The sequence below is a fragment of the Aquarana catesbeiana genome, linkage group LG05 (assembly GCF_042186555.1).
Source record: "Aquarana catesbeiana isolate 2022-GZ linkage group LG05, ASM4218655v1, whole genome shotgun sequence".
Classification (NCBI taxonomy): Eukaryota; Metazoa; Chordata; class Amphibia; order Anura; family Ranidae; genus Aquarana; species Aquarana catesbeiana.
In genome coordinates, this window is record NC_133328.1 from 307,072,689 (window position 1) to 307,098,322 (window position 25,634).

The 25,634-nt window shown below is 38.6% G+C and overlaps 1 protein-coding gene across 2 annotated transcripts in view; it reads right to left on the reverse strand.

The window, feature by feature from the left end:
• The window catches only part of GABBR2 (gamma-aminobutyric acid type B receptor subunit 2), a 982,804-nt gene that overhangs the window by 476,125 nt on the left and 481,045 nt on the right, over nt 1–25,634 (reverse strand). For both annotated transcript variants that reach the window (XM_073630834.1, XM_073630835.1), the window contains exons 4-5: nt 4,369–4,470; nt 463–528 (exon numbers count right to left, since the gene is read on the reverse strand). In XM_073630834.1, the coding sequence (XP_073486935.1) occupies nt 463–528; nt 4,369–4,470 (168 nt within the window). The remainder of the gene's footprint in view (nt 1–462; nt 529–4,368; nt 4,471–25,634) is intronic.

Consider the following 25,634-nt stretch of genomic DNA (forward strand, 5'->3'; position numbering starts at 1 on the left):
CTTGAGCTTTTTCCCCTCTCTTAGTTGACCCTGAACAAAAAACCTAATTTGACTTTCTACTACAATAGTCATGGTTTATAGGAAATCTACTGTCTTCCAAATACAATATCTGCTTGAGTTTCTCAGTCAGACATGCCATGCTAACAAAGAGACTTTATATAGAAAATATTTACTTTATATTAATTCAATAATCAATTAGGAGAATTGCCCTTTTATATATAAGTGTACCTACACACCATTAGACTTTAGCTGCCATATGTTAATCAAACTGTCTGATTATTATCCATACATAATTGCCCTATGAGCTTTTTCTACTTAAGTTGGCCTAGAGCAAAAACCCACTTTGGCTTTCTACTATGAAAGTCGGGGTTTATGGGAAATCTACTGTCTACCAAAAATAATATCAGCTTCAATAATTAATTGGGAGGCTATCTTTTTAAAATACAGTATAAGTATACTTACACAACAGAAGACTTTAGCTGCCATATGTTCATCAAACTGCCCAATTATTATCCGTACATCATTGCCCTGTGAAGACAAGTATAATTGGTTTGGTAAAAAAACACAATTCACATTGTTGATATCAAATAAAATGCAAAATGTAGCTACTTGCTGTAAATAATGAAAATAAAAAATAGGGCTAAGAGTTTGAACACTTTAAAGGCAGTTTGCGTGTTTTTCTTCTATTACATTCTGTGATTTTATAGGCTTGTATTAATATACAGTAGTTGGAGGCCCCTTTCCACTAATTACTTTATTGTATTCTAAGAACACATAGATGTTTTTGTTGAAGCTGAAGCTGTGTAGTTTTTATGCTGATTATGGTGCAGGATGGCCCAATACTATTGCCAATATATACATTTTGGGTTGACTTAGTACTATGGATTAAGGCAATAGCCGAAGGTTAAAGGATAAGGGTATGGTCATGGTTTGGAGATGAAATGTTAGCATATATTTTAGGGATAAGCTTAAGTGTTACTTTTCAGTGTTAGGTAAAGGGTTATGATTAGAGTAGTGTTAAATGCTAAGATTTGATTAAATTATAAAGGTTAGTTTGTATCCAAAGCTATTTTTTGATTTTGAATAGAGTAAGGAATCATTACAACCCTGGTCAGGCTGTATGTGTCCCTGCTGGGGAAATTCATCTTCATTTTTCCTCCTAGTAACCATTGTCACTGCTACATAAAGTGATAGGAAAGCCAAAATTGTCAGCAGAAAAGTAATAGTTGTCTAAGAGGGGATTTCTCCTTACTTTGGAGAGATTTCCTCTCTCTATACAGAGATACTTGTTGTTTTTCCTGGAGAGGAATGGAAAGGTACATCCCTCCTAAGGATTACAGACAGACAGCAAAAAACCCTGACAGGATGGTTTGGTTAGATAAAGTTTGTGGAGGGGTGGGGTTAAAGAAAATTTAAACAACTTTAAATATAGAGGTTGCCATTGCTGTCCTCCTTTTGGAAAATGTTGATTACCTGCCTGTCTCTGATCCACAAGTATGAACAAGCATGGAAGATATCCTCCATATTTCTCTTGAAGTTTCCTTTTAATGTGACAACTTAAAGAGGAGGTCCAGCCCCCCAAATACTGCAGCTGCTGCCTTTTAATATATGGATACTTAACTGTCCAGGAAGCCAGCGATGGCGGCAACCCAGTTGATCTTCAGATCGGCTGTTGGGTGCAGCCGCCTCCATTCCTGGTAAGGGAACCCAGTAGTGAAGCCTACTGCACATGCGTGAAGCACACTGCGCTTTCTAATTGGTCAAAAACAGGTGCCCGTTCCCCCTCCCCCCTGAAAGGTGCCAAGTGTGGAGGGGAGGAGACGCATAAGAGGAAGTTTCACTTTTAAGTGGAACTCCGCTTTAAGGTTCAGATAAAGGTTAGGGGTGAAGTGCATAGGAAACTTTTTTACACTTATTTTTGGTGCCTAAACCACCACAGGAAGAACTAACTGACGTTGAGCCCTCTGCAACAAAAGAGTCACCTATTTTTGTCCCATATGCTTTTGAGAAAGACAAGCTCTGCCTGGGGAACTGGAGGACTGTTTTTTTATTCATTTGGTACCAAAGGCAGGAAATTAATCTGCACCCACTTAGTATTAACAAGGCAGAAAAGACAGAAGTACCTGCATTTTGTGCAATTAGATGATGACCCCCTATGAATATAGAGAGATGCAGATGAACATTAGTAATTGGTGGTGATAAGGTATTTATTTATAAGATAGTTACTGTAAATGGATCAAATGGCTACATGGAAAGATTTTTAAAGTAAATCCAATCTCTGTGTATTTGTACTTTATTTTTTTTCTATGAATTATACATTTTAAGGCCTATAAACAAGCACATCATGTCCTTATGCTTATTGTCTTGACTAATGATGGCTTTATAATTGCCATGCAAACAGAAGGCAGAGAAACTAAAAGGCTTTGAAGACAAGGTAGGATACTATCATCAAAATACATTCGTGAGAGCTGAATAAATATTTGAAAGCATTTTATAATTGCATACCACTGTCCTCGACTGAAGTTTTCTTAGCTGTTATGTAGCTCTGTGGCTTTAATGGTGACTTATTCCCTAAATATTTTTAAAGCTTGATAAAATTGCAATAATATTTTTGGAAGGTAAACATTTTTTAGAGTGTAATCAGTTTTAGTTATCCCTGTTTTGATATAATTCTCAATATGTTTCTTCCCAATAAATGACGGCTTCTGTTTGCATCACAACCTGCCCTCACTGTATGTTGAGAATGAGAGCATCCCTTCTCATTACTTTCTGTGTGGGGAGGAAAACATACAGAATAACAGAGAAAAACGGAAACATCCTACAGAAAATGCTGCTTTAGGCTTCCTGTATGGCTAGCAACTAGTAATGAGCTTAAGTTCAAACTCATGGGAAACTATCACATCATAGCAGGCCACTGGTCCAATCCACTTCTGCAGGATGAATCCCTATCCTGAAGTCACACAAAGGGGCAGGGATGCAGGTGACATCATTGACTGAATATGACCACATTGCTATATTTGGAAAATGTCATTGACCAAATATGGCCTTTTCACTGATATCCCTTCCCTCTTGCTATGTGTGACTGCAGGGTGGAAAATTCCTTGGCTGCAGCTTATTGGGCCAGTCACCTGATATGATATGACAGCTCCCATGTGTATAGGCTGAAATGGGTTTAGACCAAAGCTTAGGTCATCACTCCGATCTGAAGATCTACATTTAATTTAAAACCATATCTGGAACATATCTGCGTTACACATTTGTTGGTATATCAAAATAATTTGTCATATTTAAAGAAAACCTTTCCATCACTAAATAACAAACATAATAATACCTACTTCAGCAGCCAATTCTAATGAACTACCTTATCTTTAGCAGACTGAACAGAGCTAATACACATATGCAAATGCTGGCTTTTTGTAAAAAGTCAATGGCTAAGCCCTCATCTGCCCCTCTATTCGATGCCAATAGCTAATGATCTCAGCACTGAATTATAAAACACAAGGGTCACAGGAAAGCTGAGGTGTATTTAAAGTGAAAGTTGCTGTGTGAGAGGAAAGATGGTTGTGCCCATTGGGGGAATAATTTGTTCTTTGGGGACAATATAAAAAGCTTTTATTTACTGATTATACAATGGTGTATGGTTTATAAGCTGAATAGTTCAACTCATTTGGCAGTCATTTCTATACACTTTGGCAAATTAATGGACAGCTCTAATAGGAAATAATCACCAAGGGTTGCAATAAAAAGTTTTACTTTAGTTCAGAATTAAAAAAAAAAAACTGCCATGAAAGAACCATGGAGACTTTCTTTGCAGATCTCTTCTTTTGAAAAACCAAGTCCCTACTCAAAAGATCTGTGATTTTCTCCAGCATTCCTGATCTGTACACTTGTTGCAGGTCGGTGACTTAGAAAGTACTGGTGAGTCATTATTACAGCCAGGCAACTGGCATTGTCAAAAGGGGGTCAGCCCCGATAACTCTCTCATGGCAGGTTTAATTTAAACAAATACACATTATCCACTATAAAGTATGTGTAAACCCTATCAATGAACTTTTAACTCTTAATAACCCTTATTTTGCTCCATTTTATCTGTTAAATCTACCAATGCAAATGTTTTGCTATGTCTGTGTGATACATGCAAAAAAAAATTGATGATCCTGCCAGATGCTGTCATTGGCACTCTGCAGCGTTATCTCATGCAATAAGATCATAAGGCTAGGACTACAATTTCCCCATTAAAGAAGAGGAGAGCTTTAAGGTGTTCTGTAGACACTCTACTTACATAATACAGTAAAGGGACTGGTAAGCTGCACCAGATATTATATTTTCATTCTTGGGTATATATATGTTAAGCTTTTTTGTACATACCTTAAGCTTTTTTACACTAATGCATGGATCATTGGAGAAACTTTCCGTGTCTGCAATTTGGATATCTGCACCTTCCAGTTCACCGGTTAAATCATTTCTCACCTGCCAGGAAATAGAAAAAAGGGTAAATGGAAAAATTGGTCACTGTTAAGGAGAGAGCAGATGGACTGCATTGCATTATCTTGAGAAAGTACACAGATACAGTATGATTAATGTCTCCATTTTCTTTTTTACAGGATCCTAAAACAATTCATTGAGATCATCATAGGAAGCAGAATTATTAGCATAATAAAATGAGGCTGCTGAGAAAAAAATGTTGGATCTCTGTAATGTACATGATTGATTTTTATATTTTGCCTGATTCTCATCCAACAACCTGTTAAAATTTATGGGAGCAATTTATTAATGGTAATTACAAAATGTATGCACAATGTCACTAATCGTTAGAAAATCACGGGTGGCCTTCAATTAATCTTTTGGCACGTGGCCAATATCATCAAGTGCTTTGTAACAGGATTCAAAAGAGGTCATCCTGAACATGGTGGCACGGGCTGCTTTTCTGAGGACATTACCATTTAAATGACTTTTAAAATACTATTTAAAGTGTAATGAAGTTGGACAGTTATCCGCCTATTAACATTATGGATATGCAGAAGAAATAGTAATAATAACAGCATTAAGTACATTTTAACAATGATTGGAAAGAACAACAAAAATTAACTCATAGTATTAAAACTGAGGAGTAGAAAAAAAATATTAATATGAATATTGTATTTAAAATTATTGCTTAAAACACAAGGGTTCAGCTACACAAATTATATTTGGTATAACATAAAACCTGTGATTGTTTTCCACATTACTACCTTCAATTTCCTGTAGTAGCAGATGAGCCTAAATATAACACTGCAGTCTAAAAAGCCACTGTTTGTACATAACCGTCCTAACACTAAACAGCTTATAAACTATACACCAATCCAATGTATAATCAGTAAATAAAAGCTTTTTATATTGTACCCAACAGATCAAATTATTCCCGCAATGGGCACAACCATCTTTCTTCTCACACAGCAACTTTCACTTTAAATACACCTCAGCTTTTCCTGTGACCCTTGTGTTTTATAATTCGGCGCTGAGATCATTAGCTAATGGCATTGAATAGAGGTGCAGATGAGGCCTTAGCCATTGACTTTTTTACAAAAATCCAGCATTTAAATATGTGTGATGACACTTGCAATGAGGTATGTGGCCATTACTCACTTATGCCTGCATAAAACATTATACTAAAAGGGCAGAAAATTGAATTTTCAGGAAAAGAAAAACATTTTATGACCTTTCCATGCAAAAATAAGTTAAATAAGCCAGATGAAAATAATAAAGGGTAAAGACGGCTTACTAATGAGGAGTGTATAACAAAGAAAAACCTGCCCAAAGGTTTGAAGCGAGCAATATCTAAAAATGCTTTAATTACTTTTACCTTTTTCTGAAATACTGGCAGACCTGATTCTAAATTGTACAACATAAAATGTGATTATTTACAGAGGAACCTGCAATATTTAGCCATATGTAAAATAATAAAATGGGGCAATATTTACAGTGGCAGGAAGTCACATGATCATGCATTGCCACCGCCATTCACCAATAATCACAGCTCTGTGCTTTCTGTATAATTAACCCTTTGGTTTTCATTGTTTCAGATGCACAAGAGCAATGTGCAGAGTGCGGTATCCTACTCACAGCATTTAATCCTCTGAAAACAAAACAGTACAGTGCAAGATGCCCCAGTATATTGTACTGGCTGGTTCGCTTCCTGCTGCCAGGTGCTGATTAGGCTTAGTGAAGTCCTGTCAGGCTCAATCCTAAGTCTACAATAAAACATCACTTCCCCACACAGTGTTGATGCACACCACTGGTCACAACTGCATTAGAATGGCTTCAGCCAGATCTTCACCCATGGTAGAACCCCCATCTAATGCATTTCCCCCGATGTGGGACTTAAGAGGCCCACCCACAGCAACACAAATTCTCTCACTGTTCTGACAGCTCTAAATGTATGAAAGGTGATATCTTATTGATTTCCACCTGCACTGTCCTGTTAAAAAGACTCTGTTGCTTAAAGCCCAATTGAACATTTCATATGTATTACTTTAATACAGTCAGGTTGCATACACAGCAATCACTATGCTGCTGTTTTAGTTTCCTTTTTAAATTGTTAACTGCTGTAATATTGGTAATATGGGTTAAAGTACCCTGTGGTGGTAGTACATTGGAAAGTCAGACTCTCTCATAGCAGCCCAGGTCTCCATTCATCAGCACTCTTTCTACACTTCACTGTATCCTGTAGTGATGTGTGGGATTGGAGAAAAAAAAACAAAGCAAAGCAGAATACCTGATCGACACTACTCGAAGCATAGGTTTTAGACGATACTTCAGCCAGGGATTTCTGTATTGGAGTGGTCTTCAACAGCAGAAAGAAAGATATTTACTAGCTTCTTTGGAGGTACTTATTTTTTTAGCAAGTTTGTTTGAGCAACAGTAATTTTAAATGTGCTATTATGGGTATGAACGTATTGCAACATTGATTTAGTTGGACACAGGCATCCAACACACCTTAGAGTTTTGGGTATTGAAACTCTAACTCTACAAAGAAAAAAACAAAGATTGACTACTATGGAGGAAGTACTGGTATTATTACATGAGTTTCCTATACTATATTTGTTTAAATATCTTCAACTCCCTCTGAAATCTTTGGTCATCCATTATGATATACCGTATCGTAACAGGATACAGAAATATGTATCCAGTAAACCTGCTATGCAATAAATAAACACCATAACTGTTGGCTCATTCACTGCTATATTAACATGTCCTTTGAAGCTTTTAGGATAAGCACATCCAGACTCAATGAAGGATAGCCACTACTCTTCACTTTGTGTAGCCAAATGCAAACTACTACCAACACCTAGATCAGAAGATATGGAAAGTTTTTCTGACAATGCACAACTGCAGAAAACTGCAATGCTGCCACTAATAATTAGGTTGAGCTACAGGACTGGACATTCCTCCTTTTTCTCCTTGTACACCTTTAAGGAGTGTCTACCTCCAAGTGCAACATGGCCAACCACTACTTGCTCTCTTCACACATATAAGGTAAAGCACTTCCATGCCATATTGCATCTCATGGGCCTGGAGAACACAAGCAATGGAAAGTCACTAGCATGTAGTCAGCCAGAAAATTCACACATCTTATCTAAGTGGGGAATAATCAGTAACTAAGTACAGCCTTCAAGTGCAGAGACATTCATTGCTAATCTTTGTCACACTAATTATTCAGTATTTCAATCTTTAACTGGCTGCCTGGTTTGACAAATCTTGTTGTTTCCAACATTAGGCTAGTATATGCTCATTCTTGCTCTTGCTTTGGAGCACTACATGTTTTGAGTTGTATGTCTGACCTGAGTTCTTTAGTGCCAAATGAGAGTGAATAAAAAGTGATCAAAAAGTACTGCAAGCTAACAGAGCCCTCCCCTTGTATAAAGCCACGTACATTAGCAGGGGGATACCCACTAAATATGACAAAGTATGGGGTGGTTGGATAAACAATACATCCACAGTGTCCGATTAAACTGATGTGCCATAACTCTCAGGGAGTTGTAAGGTCTTCACAAGGGTAAATCTAGGTTTGTCAGCCTATTATGTTATTGTTATTGTAAAACTTAATAAAAAGAATTAAAAAAAAAAAAAGTACTGCGAGTTAGGTGATATGTTTTTTCCAGGTAGAAATACTATTCTCATTCTCATGCCTGACTGCTGTAGGAATGACACGCGCTCTCACTTGCACCGGTAATGTTCAGACTATGCTGTTTATCATCAAAGTAGTATTACTAAAAAACTTTATAGAAAACATTGTTGCTATCAGTTCTTTATTAGTATATTTTAAGAGAGAGATACCACGCATAAGGTGGTAATCCTTCCAACATGAGAAACATTAAAAATCAAAGCCTGATGTTCAAAAAGGTCAAAAAAGCTTAGAAAAGTTACTTCAGTTGTTTTTTAACCAGTTAAGGACATTATCCTTTTTTTGCCTTAGAATTAAAGAATCATTTATTTGTATTCTCAATGGTGCAATCAATAACCACTTACCGACCAGGCCATAGCTGAATGACGGATACAGCGCGGTCAGATAATTCTGGGAGGGCGTACAATGACGAGAATCAGAATTACGCTACCACCGCCCCCTGGGGCATGCACCAGGGAATGTCCATGAACGCTGGGTTCTCGGGACCTGGCACGTCACGGATTGGGGTAAAGGGCCAATCCCAGCAGCCTTTTAACACGTGATCGCTCCGTCCAATTGGACGGAGCAATCACTGTCAACAAACCAGCATCATGTCTGGTTCTCTCTCTCTTCAATCGTGTGAGGAGGAAGGTGAAGCTGCAGCGTGAGGCTGCTTGAGTGCAAAGCAGTGCCCAGGAGTGCCCCATCAGTGCTCAGGAGTGTTCCATCAGTGCCAAGGAGTGCCCCAGCAGTGCCAAGGAATGCCCCATCAGAGCCCAGCAGTGCCAAGGAGCTCCCCATCAGTACCAAGAAGTGCCCTATCAGTGCCCCTGCAGTGCCACATCAGTGCAAAGGAGTGCCAAGGAGTGCCCCAGCAGTGCCAATTCAGTGCCACATCAATGACCAGGAGTGCCTCAAGAGTGCCCCAGCAGTGCCATATCAGTGCTCAGGAGTGCCACACCTGTGCCCAAGCAGTGCACATCTGTACCACGGCAGAGCTCTACCTTGCCACTAAAGTGCCCTTTAGTGCCCATTAGTGCCAATACAGTGCCCATCAGTAAGTCCTCCTCAGCGCCCATCAGTGTCATAAAAATGTGTAAAAAATGTGTAGAAAAATGCATTTTCATTTTCTTTCCACATTTTTCAAAAACCTGTGTAAAAAAAAGACATGTTCAAAAGACTCATTATGCCTCATAGAATATACATTGGGGTGTTTTCTTTCCAAAATGGGGTCATTTTGTGGGCGGTTCATTGTCCTGGTGCTCCAGGGCCTTCAAAAGTGTGATGGAAATTATATATGTAATTTATGTCCCTAGAACACCTGACAGTGCTCCCTGCATGTTGGGCCTCTGTATGTGGCTAGGCTGTGTAAAAGTTTGACACATGTGGTATCGCCATACGCAGGAGGAGTAGCAGAATGTATATTGGGGTGTAATTTGTGGTATGCATATGATGTGTGAGAGAAATAACCTGTTAATATGTAAAAAAACTCACCATGCCTCTTACTAAATACCTTAGAATGTCTACTTTCCAAAAAGAGGTAATCTGGCGGGTATTTGTACTTTCCTGGCTTGTTAGTGCCTCAAGAAATGAGATAGGACATCAGTACATCAGGTGTGATCAATTTTCAGTGATTGCCACCATAGCTTGTGGACTCTATAACTTTCAAAAAGACCAAATAATATACACTGATTTGGGTCTTTTTTTACCACAGATATGTAGCAGTATACATTTTGGCCAACATTTATGAAGAAAAATTACTAATTTGCTAAATTTCGTCATTCAAAAGAGAGCACTGAAAGTAGAAAATTGGCCTGGTTAGGAAGGGTGTTTAAGTACCCAGTGGGAAAGTGGATAACGTTTATTATGGAATGTATTGTGTCAACCATCTTTTCATGTATATTAATACCAGCACTCCTGTTTTGTAAGGCAAGTATGCATCATATTTTGTTCACAAAATATTGGACTTTTTACTTGGGTTTGAGGTTTTTGCACATTCCATACTTCATTATGATCCTATCATTATCATTTAACCACTGCAGGACCAGAGTAACTTTTGGTGATTATTGTATCAGATTAACTTTATTATGTTTTTATTCTGTACTATTCATTGGCATTTTTTCTTCACAGACACTTACACTGAAATAGATATTCAGTCAGATCATTGTGCTAATAACAAGTCCTATTTTCCACATTATTACCTTCAATTTCCTGTAGTAACAGATGAGCCTAAATATAACACTGCAGCCTAAAAATCCACTGTCTGTGCACAACCGTCCTAACACTACAACTCTGTGTAGTTACACTTACGATGAGGTGTGTGGCCATTACTTATCTATGCCTGCATAAAACATTATACCAGAAGGGCAGAAAGTTAATTTTCAGTAAAATAAAAACATATTTTAAGACCTTTCCGTGCAAAAATAATTTAAGTTTAATATGCCAGAGGAAAATTATAAAAGGTAAAGATGGCTTTAATGATGAGGAGTGTATTACAAAAAAAAAACCTGACCAATGGTTTAAAGCTAGTCTTATCTAGAAATGTTTATGTTTTAATTACTTGCACTTTTTTCTGAAATATTGCACTGGTAGACCTGATTCTAAATTGTAGTGAAGTGAACTTGTGCTCCAAAGTTGTATCCAATGAACACAGCTGACTGTCATGTAAAATGACCCGTCAGCAGCATTTTATTTTAATAAAAGATGATAAAGAATTGCTGATCCACTATGTTTGGGAATATATAAATTCTGTTTGTTTGATTGCTCTAGGTTCTTTTAGATGTAAGGCAGATTGTAAGATTTACATTTTTGCTTTTGGTGATCATGACATTGGTTACCCATGGTGAGGGTATAACGGCCTGACTAACAACTATCTTTCTTTAAGCTTTGAAAATGTTTGCTTACATTGTGTAATAGCCAGAGAGACTCAATGCTCATCATGAATGCTATATTCTGCAAAACAACCAATTCAAAAATGTTAAGGTATTTTGATATTTTAGGGACTATTATGCTTACCAATAAACAAAAAAAAAATGTAACTGCAAAGCACATATTTTTCCACAGCACAGGTTTTATATTCTCACAAATAATAAAATTCAGCATATGATCATTCTGGTCTTTTACAATCACTTGCAAACAGGTACATTTTCTGGAAAACCATTTGAACCACCATATAACACTAACAGGCTGAAGGCTCACTTTTCACAGGTGTGGACAGAAAAATAACTGCGGTTATCAGTATCATATCAGACGCTAGTCCAGCGTTTCTCAACCGGGTTTCTCTAGCGATTACTGAGTAGATATTACTTTATCTCCCACCTGATAGCGACTGCTTAGTTCTGGCACCAATGTCACACAGCACATAAAAAGGAACCTCTCATCTCACACCATTGATCACCAATATAAAGGGGCCATTCCACAAACCATCCAATCTAAGGTGGTCCTTCTCCCACTGACCATCAATATAAAAGGACCATTCTCCCACGAACCCCCAGTCTAAGGGGACACTTCTTCTGTTGACTACTAACTGAAAGGTTTCTATCTATCAGGGGACAGACTGCATGGAGCCAGCTAAGCCTGCACTACATGTTCAGAGGAAATCCCAATCCTTCTAAGGCAGCATCGCTGGACTGCCAATACATCAGGGATCATCCAGCCTTAAAAGACACGTATGCTGTGATCACCTTTGGAAAGTGGAAATTATCAACACTATTTTTTTCACCAGCACAGAAGCACTTTATTGTATACTGTATTTATTAGAAAGTGGGACTATATATATATATATATATATATATATATATATATATATATATATATATATTTATTTTTTTTTTTTGGGACTGATTTATTCCTCCTTTTTGATATTTAAGTTCACTTGTATTTAAGCCTATATATTAATTTTTTAATTTAATTCCACTTATGTCACTAATTTTATATCTTTTTATGCATATTAATCACGTTTAGAACATCGATAAATTTCAGTTATCACGCTGATTATGAATCTAGTGCATGTTTAATGCACTAGTGCACATTCACAAAACAAAAAAATTTTCATTGTATAAAAAATTCACTTTGTATATTTTATGTTGATCACAATCAGAGTGTATGTGATCAGGTGCACAATAGAACAGCGCCACATCTACTTCACTTTCTTTTCTCATTTTACTTACACCACCTAGTGGTAGTAATTGGTAGCGGCAGCAGTTCTATCAACCAGTTATTTAATTCATTTTTTCTGCTGGTACTTATTCCTTGCACGGAATCATTTTATATCCCTTCCTTCTGAGAGCTGAAACTATTTCAAGGGTTCTTCCAATGTAAAAAAAAGTTGCTCTAGTCAAATGTGTAGAATGAATGTACTGACATTCTTCCCGGTTGTTACTTTTCCATACAAGGCATGATGTAGCACGATCTTGCATTGTAAGAGGGTGTATTAAGTTTGGCTTTTCTTAACTGATTTTCACCATAGTACTTCTAGTTGTCAAAAACCTTATTCAGTTCATTGTTCCATTACTTCCCACTGTCCGTCATTTAAAGGGCATGTAACTCTTTTAGAACCAAGTCCCTCTGTCCATTTTTCCTGCTTAGTTGTCCTTTTTTTATAGTTGTTTTACTGCACTATACCTTTCATCCAACTTCTAAATATTGCATTTGGTAATACACCATGTACCTTATTGCAACCAAAGACTGTTTATAGCAACACAATATATGTTTGTTACTGGAATCAAATGCAAGCAACAACAGCATAGGGAGGACTGTGATAGGGAGGCGGGAAATCTGGCACTAACAGACACTATCTGGGAGAGTCACTATCTGACACTGACATCGCTAGTGACACTAATACAGTGATCAGTGATAATACTGCGACACTGACTGGGAAGGGGTTAACATCTAGGGGCAATCAAGGGGTTAACTGTTTCCCTAATAAGTTTAATATGTGTAATGTGTGCTGCTTTTACTTTCTGATCTGGCCGTTTTTTCTCTCTGCTTTTCAGGGAGAAGAAACAGCCAGATCGCTGTTCCTATTCACACAGCATTCTGTGTGTTTTTAAACACGGAACTCTTTGTGTGATTGGACACAGCTGTTTAGCTGATTTATGCCAAAATCATTGGCTGCAATCTGCTGTCAAGCTCGTGCTGTGTCCACGTGCGCGCCTTGAGTCCAGAAGACTGGTGACGACCTACAAGTACATTGTATGGCCTGCCTGTGCCGCGCATCCACACTAAATGTACTGTGGGTGGACAGCAAGTAGTTAAGGCTCTGTTCACACTCATGCATTGTAACACGTGTGTTATGATGCAACAAAAGCATGTTATTTAGCATCCCATTGTTTTCAATAGATCTGGGTCGCATATACTGTATACGTTGTGTTGTATCATGAAGAATAGCTATAGTACATTTTTTCTTCCATCTATGTGCATTGAGAGGTCCACTGAATTCAATAGAAATTCATAAAAAAGCACAATTTATATGTTTTCATGCACTGCAAATGCATGGTTACTGAAACAAGTCATGTGCTCTTGGCCTAGCTAAATATAAAAAATGGCAGGCTCTTTTCACACCTCCCTAGATACTGAGCACATAAGTAAAAATGCATAATGAAAACGAGCATAAACATGAAAACCCACACTTAAAGGTACATGAATAAATGCATGGAAACAAAAGCACATGTGTATTTTGCAGGGAAAATGATAAACCCTGTCTTTTGAAGTCTTCTTATTAGGTACCAATAATTTGCATCTGCATCCTGCAGTAGCTTATGTAGGTAATCTTATTAAATACAGCACATTTTACTTTGCCATTCTCGAAAACCTTTAAAGTTTAATTCCACTTTTGTTAAAAACAAAATTATTTCACGGTTACATAGTTGGTAAGGTTGAATCTGACACCAGTCCATCCAGTGTGGGCGCACGTGAGTTTATGTCAATAATAAACCTCATATCCCTGTATGTTGCGCTTGTTAATCAGCAGAGTTTTTTGAAACTATCGGAACTCCCCGATGACACCACCACTTGTGGAAAGGCGTTCCACATCTTACTGCTCTGACAATAAAGTACCCTCTATGCAGTTTAAGGTTAAAATGCTTCCCTTCCAATATTAATAAATGGCCGCGCATCCAAACTTCCTGCAACTGAAATGTTTTTTCCCTATGCTAGAATCACAACAAAAATATTTGTATATAGCTATCATATTTCCTCTCAAGCCTCTCTTCTCCATAAGTTTAATGCTTGTTGTCGTCCCTCATAACTGAGGTCCTCCAGTCCCTTTATTAACTTTGTTTCCCCGCTCTGGATTCTCTCCAATTCCAACTCATTCTTCCTAAAGACTGGTGACCAGAACTGGATGGCATACTCAGGATGAGGCCCAACCAGAGTCTTGTAAAGTGGCAGAATTATCATTTTATCTCTTGAGTAAATCCCCTTTTTATGCATGCTAATATTCGGCTTGCTTTACTTGCAGCAGCTTGACATTGCTGAGCAAACACAAACATTTTGACTTCCATTTTTTTTTTTAACTGAACTGATTGTTGACATACAGTATACTTTATGTCACTGGGAGGAGTGGAATTACATCTGCCCCCAGGAGATAACTGTAACCTGCCAGTTCCTACCATGTGATTTGCACAGAGGCTTTATGCAGGCCACCTACTTAACCACTTCAGCCCCGGAAGGATTTACCCCCTTAATGACCAGAGCATTTTTTACAATTTGGCACTGCGTCGCTTTAACTGCTAATTGCGCGGTCATGCAATGCTGTACCCAAACAAAATTTGCGTCCTTTTCTTCCCACAAATAGAGCTTTCTTTTGATGGTATTTGATCACCTCTGCCATTTTTATTTTTTGCGCTATAAACGGAAAAAGACCGAAAATTTTGAAAATAAATGATATTTTCTACTTTTTGTTATAAAAAAAATCCAATAAACTCAATTTTAGTCATACATTTAGGCCAAAATGTATTCGGCCACATATCTTTGGTAAAAAAAAATGTCAATAAGTGTATATTTATTGGTTTGCGCAAAAGTTATAGCGTCTGCAAACTAGGGTACATTTTCTGGAATTTACACAGCTTTTAATTTATGACTGCCTATGTCATTTCTTGAGGTGCTAAAATGGCAGGGCAGTACAAAACCCCCACAAATGACCCCATTTTGGAAAGTAGACACCCCAAGGAAATTGCTGAGAGGCATGTTGAGCCCATTGAATACTAATTTTTTTTGTCCCAAGTGATTGAATAATGACTAAAAAAAAAAAAAAAAAAAATTGCAAAAAGTTGTCACTAAATGATGTATTGCTCACACAGGCCATGGCATATGTGGAATTGCACCCCAAAATATATTCAGCTGCTTCTCCTGAGTACGGGGATACCACATGTGTGGGACTTTTTGGGAGCCTAGCCGCGTACGGGGCCCCGAAAACCAATCACTGCCTTCAGGATTTCTAAGGGCGTAAATTTTTTATTTTACTCCTCACTACCTATTACAGTTTTGAAGGCCATACAATGCCCAGATGGCATAAACCCCCCCAAATGACCCCATTTTGGAAAGTAGACACCCCAAGCTATTTGCTTTGAGGCATGTTGAGTCCATGGAATATTTTATATTTTGACACAAAATGCGGGAAAGTGACAAATTTTTTTTTTTTTTTTGCACAAAGTTGGCACTAAATGATATATTGCTCACACAGGCCATGGGCATATGTGGAATTGCACCCCAAAATACATTTAGCTGCTTCTCCTGAGTATGGAGATACCAAATGTGTGGGACTTTTTAGGAGCCTAGCCGTGTACGGGGCCCCGAAAACCAATCACCGCCTTCAGGATTTCTAAGGGTGTAAATTTTTGATTTCACTCTTCACTGCCTATCACAGTTTCGGAGGCCATGGAATGCCCAGGTGGCACAACCCCCCCCCCCAAATGACCCCATTTTGGAAAGTAGACACCCCAAGCTATTTGCTGAGAGGCATGGTGAGTATTTTGCAGCTCTCATTTGTTTTTGAAAATGAAGAAAGACAAGAAAAAACATTTTTTTTTCTTTTTTCAAATTTCAAAACTTTGTGACAAAAAGTGAGGTCTGCAAAATACTCACTATACCTCTCAGCAAATAGCTTGGAGTGTCTACTTTCCAAAATGGGGTCATTTGGGGGGGGGGTTTGTGACACCTGGGCATTCCATGGCCTCCAAAACTGTGATAGGCAGTGAAGAGTGAAATCAAAAATTTACGCCCTTAGAAAGCCTGAAGGTGGTGCTTGGTTTTCGGGGCCCCTAACGAGGCTAGCCTCCAAAAAAGTCTCACACAGGTGGTATCCCCATACTCAGGAGAAGCAACAAAATGTATTTTGGGGTGTAATTTCACATATTTCCATGGCATGTTTGAGCAATATATCATTTAGTGACAACTTTGTGCAAAAAAATAAAAATAAAAATTGTCTCTTTCCGGCAACTTGTGTCACAATATAAAATATTCCATGGACTCGACATGCCTCTCAGCAAATAGCTTGGGGTGTCTACTTTCCAAAATGGGGTCATTTGGGGGGGTTTTGAACTGTCCTGGCATTTTATGCACAACATTTAGAAGTTTATGTCACACATCACCCACTCTTCTAACCACTTGAAGACAAAGCCCTTTCTGACACTTTTTGTTTACATGAAAAAATTAATTTTTTTTGCAAGAAAATTACTTTGAACCCCCAAACATTATATATTTTTTTAAATAAAATGCCCTACAGATTAAAATGGTGGGTGTTTCATTTTCTTTTTTCACACAGTATTTGCGCAGCGATTTTTCAAACACATTTTTTGGGAAAAAACACACTTTTTTAAATTTTAATGCACTAAAACACACTATATTGCCCAAATGTTTGATGAAATAAAAAAGATGATCTTAGGCCGAGTACATGGATACCAAACATGACATGCTTTAAAATTGCGCACAAACGTGCAGTGGCAACAAAATAAATACATTTTTAAAAGCCTTTAAAAGCCTTTACAGGTTACCACTTTAGATTTACAGAGGAGGTCTACTGCTAAAATTACTGCCCTCGATCTGACCTTCGCGGTGATACCTCACATGCATGGTGCAATTGCTGTTTACATTTGACGCCAGACCGACGCTTGCGTTCGCCTTAGCGCGAGAGCAGTGGGGGACAGGGGTGCTTTTTTTTTTTTTATTTATTTTTTTTTGCTTTTTTATCTTATTTTTAAACTGTTCCTTTCACTTTTTTTTTTAAATAATTTTTATTGTTATCTCAGTGAATGTAAATATCCCCTATGATAGCAATAGGTAGTGACAGGTACTCTTTTTTGAAAAAATTGGGGTCTATTAGACCCTAGATTTCTCCTCTGCCCTCAAAGTATCTGACCACACCAAGATCGGTGTGATAAAATGCTTCCCCAATTTCCCAATGGCGCTGTTTACATCTGGCGAAATCTAAGTCATAAAATGCTCGTAGTTTTCGGTTTCTTAGGCCATAGAGATGTTTGGAGCCACTCTGGTCTCTGATCAGCTCTATGGTCAGCTGGCTGAATCACGGGCTGCATTCTCAGGTTCCCTGTTGAGACAGGAGAGCCAGAGAAAAACACGGAAGACGGTGGGGGAGGGGGGTCATTCCCTCCCACTGCTTGTAAAAGCAGTCTAGAGGCTAATTAGCTGCTAGGATTGCTTTTACATGAAAGCCGACCGCTGTCTGAAAAGAATGATACCAAGATGATACCTAAACCTGCAGGCATCATTCTGGTATAACCACTCAAAGTCGTGAATGGCGTACCTGAAGAAAAAAAAAGGTTAACAATAAAGCACAGTAAACAGTAAAGTATAAAAAATTGCATACCTGAAAAGCAAACATGATAAAACATAATAACAATAAAACATTGCAGAATAGAATACAGTAAAAAAGAGCAGAACAATAGAGAGAATAGAGAGCAACCTTAAAACTTAACCTTAAACTACGTAGAGGGTTCTTTACTGTAAGAGCGGCAAGGATGTGGAATTCCCTTCCACAGGCGGTGGTCTCAGCGGGGAGCATTGATAGCTTCAAGAAACTATTAGATAATCACCTGAATGACTGCAACATACAGGGATATACAATGTAATACTGACACATAATCACACACATAGGTTGGACTTGATGGACTTGTGTCTTTTTCAACCTCACCTACTATGTAACTATTTAACTAAGTATGAGAGAGAGAGAACAATAAAACGACAACTATTTTTTATTATTTTATATTTGTGTTTGTGTTTTTTTTTTTTTTTTTACACTTTTTTTTGTAACTAACTTTTATAACTGTAACCAGTTCCAGGTTTGGGTCTCTCAAAATGCGATGGCATCTTCGGAGACCCTGTGAAAGTGTGTCCTAGTCTGTGCAATGCTGTACCCTACGCTAATACTCAACTAGTGAATGGTAGCGTTCAAAACATTCACCAATGCAAAGACCAGGATTGTCAGGACAGGAGGGACAATAATAGCGGGTGTCACGCCTATATCCGCGTTTGCTGCAGACACAACATCTTTTTTGCGGGGGTTCGTTGGGTAGGGGTACTCGGGAGGACATAAAAATGCCTCTCATGCAGCCAACTGCATTTGGTTGGGGATGTGAATGGGGGAAGTACAGGCGCTGCAGAAGTGGTGAGTTCCCAATTAGGATTGGCGAATGCAGCAGGAAGGGCATTATCGGCACGACGGGCCTGTGTTTGGTGGCAGTGGGACACTACTTGTGCTTGCCACCTCACCAGCTTGAACTGCACTTATGGGACTCGCCACGTCACCAAGTGTTACTGCAGTGCTGTTTTGACTACGACCAGGGTGTACTAGGCCGCTGGTACTCGCCAGTTCACCAAAACTCTACCAAAAAAACTGTTAGTGATCGCAGGGATCAGGCCTGATTCTGTGAACGCTGCAGTTATGCATTTAGTGTTTTATAAGTGACAGTGATCGATCGATACTGCACTTGGCTGGGCTGGGCCGGGCGGAGGGGCAAAACGCAGGCGCTAGCAGGTATCTGGGCTGATCCCGCTAACACTGCGTTTTTGGGAACCCTAAACTGCTGGGGATGCTAGTATAAATCTGATCGGATCAGATATTGATCCGTTCAGATACTATACCACTAAGGGAGGTGTACGGTGCGTGCGTGGGTGTTAGCAGTACTGGCGCTAACTTGACGCTGCTTGGGGCTAGTGTTTGCCAGTTCACCAAAACGCTACCAAAAAAACTGTTAGCGATCGCAGGGATCAGGCCTGACTCTGCGAACGCTGCAGTTATGCTTTTAGTGTTTTGTAAGTGACAGGTACCAGGTACGTGATTTTGCCTGCCCGTGCCATTCTGCCGACGTATATCGTCGTTAGGCGGTTGGCAAGTGGTTAATGAATTTGGATTTTTGGGGGGAAATCTCCATGGTGTAATTTTGTGATGTCATGAGGATTTACAAACCCCTTCCAAACTGCACAGACAAGAGAGTGACCTCCCTTTTTTTTCACAGTACAGGTCAATTAGAAACAGAAACATAGCTTTACAAATACTGTAATTGTGTGGGCAGTAATATAGAAAACTCAATTGTAGCAAAATCAATATATGCACTATTAGTATAAATACAATAATAGTATTAGAACCATGCTCAAAGTAGTGATGCACTTCAGCTCCAGAAGGTTTACCCCCCTTCCTGACCAGGTCATTTTTTGCGATACTGTACTGAATTGCTTTAACTGACAATTGCATGGTCGTGCGAGGCTGTACTCAAATAAAATTAAATGTATATTTTCCCACAAATAGAGCGTTTTTTTGGTAGTATTTGATCACCTCTGCAGTTTTTATTTTTGTGCTATAAACAAAAAAAGACTGACAATTTTGAAAAAAAATGCTCTAAATCATATCCAAAAAAAAAAAGGATCATCTATTTAGGCCAATATGTATCTTGCTAAATGTTTTTGGTAAAAAAAAAAAATCAAAATAAGTGTATATTGAATGGTTTGCGTAAGACGTTATAGCGTCCACAATATCCCATGGGATAGATTTATGGACTTTTTATTTTTTTTTTACTAGTAATGGCAGCGATCAGCAATTTTTGGCAGGACTGTGACATTGAGGCGGACAAATCGGACACCTAACTGACATTTTCGACACTTTTCAGGGACCAGTGACACCAATGCAGTGATCATTGCTAAAAGAAATGCACTGTCACTGTACTAATGACACTGGCAGGGAAGGGGTTAACATTAGTGGCGATGAAAGGGTTAAATGCTTTCCCTGGGAGTGCTTTCCTACTGTGTGGGGGATGGTTTAACTGTAGATAGACAGAGATCCGTGTTCCTGCTTAGCATAAACACAAGATCTCTGTCTTCCTTAAAAGCAGAACGGAGATCTGCCTTGTTTACATAGGCAGTCCATCGTTCTGCCTCTCTTGGAACGATCACCAGGTTTCCAGCAGACATTTGATTGGCTCCCGCTGTGTTCAATCACAGAAGAAGTGGGGCCCCAGGGCCGAAGAAAAAAATTACATACAGGTACGTGATTTCAAGCTTAAGGGCCACCTTGCCACAGTATATGTACGTGGGGCGGTCCTTAAGCGGTTAAGCTATAGCAGCCTGCAATAACTAAAGCTGATTTCTTTTTAAATCAATACAAATTTTATTGAAAGAACAATAAATGAGAAACAGCACAGTTTGCAAGATCATAGACATATTAGGCATAAGTCTTCAACCTTTGGTACGTAGCACTAAATCACATACACTCATTACAACCGCATACTATTTAGAACAAACACAAAATTAATCAAACAGTAGATCTCTGTGAAGGAGGGAGATCCCGGGTTGAACACAAATTCCACTGACTACCATATCAAAAATTAGATTAGCCGGAGCTAGACCAGGAAACTCTAGCAAAGGCCCACAAATTTTGTTGAATTTTTTCACACTACCCCTGTGCTGATAAATGTATTTTTCCAGCCTGACAGTATCTCCTATTTGATTCAGCCATTCTTTCACTGTGGGGGTTTCCGTTGAATTGCAATGTCCCAAAATTTATTTCCTAGCCTGGAAAAGGGCCCTAGCTATCGCTAGTCTAATGGCTTCCTCCTTAGGGACATCATCAATAATTACTAAAACTGATTTCTGATCAGTTTTGATGGGTTGCTTTCTGCTATCAACTTTCAGGACAAAAAAGAAAAAAAATAAGTCTTCAAATAAAGTGTTTTTCTTGCTCAAAACACTAATTTAGGCATATTATATTATATTATATTATATTATATTATATTATATTATATTATATTATTCATTGCATGCAATGAAACCTGGAATCTAACTAATTTCTATGGGTCAGGCATATAGGGGTGTATTTAATAAAGGCAAATAGACTGTGCACTTTGCAAGAGCAGTTGCTCCACAGCTTACTAAATCAGCAGAAGCTCTACTGACTTCCATCATCTAATTATGTACAAGCAAAAATGCTGTTTCTTTTAAATGTTCCTTGCATGTGATTGGGTATCCTTTGCAAAGTGAATTTTTACCTCATTTACTAAGCTTTGGAGCAACTGCACTTTGCAAAGTGCACAGCCTATTTGCATTTAGTAAATCAACCTTATAAAGTATTTTAGATTTGTTACACTTGAGACCTTCAACTGATCATTACCATGTTTTGCTTCCATTTTATAATGTAACGTTAGGTGTGTTCTTCCGTACACACACATGTACAATCTATTTTGATATTGCTTCCATCATTCTCTAGGACTACCTAATGTAATTACTAATGTTGTTACTGATTAGTAGAAAGACAGTGAGCTGAATTAAAAAGTTAGCAATTCACAGGGATAGCTTAAAGTAATTACATTTGAAGAGGATTGCCTGATAATCAGTCTGTTGGCAGTGTGAAGGACTGATATGCATCTGTCAGGCTCTACAACCTTACTCTGTTTCTTCAGTGTTTAACCTATTTAAAAAGGTTAGCGCTTTGTGAAGTGAAAATGAAAGATGAATATTGACACTTGACCAGATATGTAAATGGTAAATATAAATGTTGTTGCTACAGTACTTTTATGAAATGCCCCTATAATGTGCCAATATATGAAATATTATTTAAAAAATGTAAAAAAAAAAAAACAAGTCTCAAATTGCCATTTTGCTTGCTTTCATTTTATAGTATTTTTGCATGTCTAGAATACAGATTAATGTAAACAGACTGAAAAACACATTAGTGCAACAAATAGCAATATTTATTGCATGCAGCGAGTTTACTTCCTGTAAAAGGCTATAGTATTTGTTAGATATAGACATGCATTTAACAATGCATGTATATGGAGGCTAAAAGGAGGCTAAACAATGATACATAATAACCATTCCTTCTTGGACTCAAAAGGGAAAACAAGTGTTCCCATGCTGGATAAAAGGATGAATTCCTGTACTAAGTGGACACTGTTATCCCTACTTCTAGGCAATTATCTTGTTCTGATTGGGGATCAGCATACTAAATCCAGCAAAGTTATAAATTGATGCCCCCTTTGGGATTAACTCAGAAAGAATTACAGGGACTAGGTCATCAGACAAGGCTCCTTGCAGTCAATGCCTAAAATGTTGACACTATTTAAGGAGTTAATGGAATGGCCACTAAAAACCACACCATTCCTGTCATGTCCCATAGAGGATGTCAGTTTGTAAGACCTTTCCCTTGTTAACAGAATTGTTTCTGCAAGTATATGGAGGAGCACTCACTGATTTGCCAACCAATTTGCTGGAGGGTTCATAGGACTAAATCTGCAAAGAGATACAAATCCAGAGCTTTAGACAATCACATACCCTGTTTCCCTGAAAATAAGACCTAGCGTGATCGTCAGTGATGGCTGCAATATAAGCCCTACCCCCCAAATAAGCCCTACCCTGTTTCCCTGAAAATAAGCTCTAACCTGAAAATAAGACCTACAAGGACTTTAACTAGGGCTTATTTGGGGGGTAGGGCTTATATTGCAGCCATCACCGACAATCACGCTAGGTCTTATTTTCGGGGAAACAGGGAAGTTAGTGATCATTTTTCAAAGCTTTGCAAACTCCCTCCAGTTCACCACTGAAATATTAAGTGAAGAACTGGTTGTAAATGATGGGCCAGGACTCCAAAGAGTCAACCAGGAAATTAAATCATTTTGTTTTATTTGCCATTTATTTATCGTATATTGTTCAGTAGTGCCATACAGTAATACATTTGAAAGAAATAGTTCCTTATGTATCATTAAAGATATCACTAGAAGATTCCCATAGTAGTAATTTTAGCTGGCTTAGATTTTGCAAATATGAAATCAAAAAGCGGCTGGCTTTCCTATGTAAAGAATGTATAGTGATTTTGTAAATGCATCTGTTTTTATAAGGTATGGTAAGGACTGAGGGCCAGTTCACACCAAAATGCACCACATTCAAAATGCAAAGCCTTTGAGATCTCCTGCAGGTGCCAATACATTGTTGGCAGTACCCCAAATCAGGGCCGATGCAAGGATTTTTGTGTAGACAGGCGAAGGTGCATTTTGGTAATTGTCTGTGCTGGACTGGAGGTGGGACTCTGTGGGAGGGGATTGGTCATAGGGCGAGCTGGAGGGAGAAAAGGGGAGGGGTTCAGAAACCAAGGGCCATCATCTGCCCTGCATCTGACTGGGAGAGAGGAAGAGGAGGAGGAGGAGGCCGGGAGAGGAGATAGAAGTGTGTGGGAGGCGGCAGCTGAAATTCACCACACCCGGGGCTGTGCTGCCTCGCACCGTAAGCTGTGCTGAGAGCGAGGTAAATGTGCGAGCAGGGCCGGTACCAGCATAACCATTTCTTGAGGGACCCCGGATTTGCTGCCCCCCTTCTCCTGCCGCCCTAAGACTGCCACCTGGGCTGCCTTATGCTGGCGCCGGCCCTGCCCCAAATACAGATCATAAACCCAGTTCATATGCAGGAACCAGATTGCATGGTACAGCATCACCATGTGCTTTGGTGTGTTTTTCAGAAGCAGTGCATGCACTACTTTTTGTGTGAACCTCTGCAATTTCAACCCATTCAAATAAATGAGCTGAAAACTGCACTTCGATTGCAAAGGGACGCGCACCATGTTTCTGTGCGATTCTGGTATGAACCAGCCCTCAAACATTTTCACATTTATTTTCATTTTTATTATATGTAAACACAAAATATTGTCAAATAATATTTGTTTGTGTACAGCAATTTACACACACATATAAAATGACAGAGAAGATATCCCCCCCGCCCCTACTCCCATCTTCTTAGGGCAAATTGACAGTTGTCACTCAGGAAGCCTATCCTGAGCAATGACACAAATTTGATAAAGGAGTGAGTTTGTGTGGAAAACTGAATTTCCAAAATACGAATAAAAATAGACAAATACGGTATTTTCTGAGAGAAAAAAAATCATTGCAATGTGTATGATGCACAATGCTTTAGCAAAATGTGTGTCATCTGGTTAGGGTTTACATCTACTACATTTAGTATATTATATATTTATTAAAACAACAAATGAAGTCATATATATGTCCTTAAAACTATCAAAAATATGTTTAGGTAAGCTAATTACCGGTATTCTAATGCCCTGTACACACGGTCGGACATTGATCGGACATTCCGACAACAAAATCCATGGATTTTTTTCCGACAGATGTTGGCTCAAACTTGTCTTGCATACACACGGTCGCAAAAAGTTGTCAGAAAATCCAATCGTTCTGAATGCGGTGACATAAAACACATACGTCGGGACTATAAACGGGGCAGTAGCCAATAGCTTTCATCTCTTAATTTATTCTGAGCATGTGTGGCACTTTGTGCGTCGGATTTGTGTACACACGATCAGAATTTCCGATTTTGTTGTCGGAAAATTTTATAGCAAGCTCTCAAACTTTGTGTGTTGGAAATTCCAATGGAAAATGTGTGATGGAGCCCACACACGGTCAGAATTTCTGGCAACAAGGTCCTATCACACATTTTCCCGGCGGAAAATCCGACCGTGTGTACAGGGCATAAGAGTTATTGATTAGATCAATCCATTCTAAAACTGCTATACATGGTCTGGTCATCTAAGCTGTAAAGATCTCTGGTCATAAAAACAGTTAGTAGACCACTGAAGCCAACTGCTGGCAATCTGGCACAAAAAGTTTCCCACCCCGTATATTTGTCTCTTTATGTTAGCAAATTACTCTATGGAGCAGACAGATCCAATGGTCTGAGGTCTGAGGCTAATGACATACTGCTAATTATATGCATATTTGTCAATTTTAAAATTCAGTAATGGCTTGCAAAATACTAATTAGGCTTAAGTCATCAGTAAAGTAAGACTAGGTATTTAGGGAAACTTTTGCTTGTGCATAGATATACAACAGCTCTTTGTTAATACATTATATACTGTATCTCCTACCCCAGCCATATAGCGAACAGTGGTCTAACGTACCAGCTTCTGGTATTATAACATTATGTAAACAGAGCTTAGTGCAAATTTCATGTTGCAAAAAATACCTAATCTGCAAGGAAACTAAAA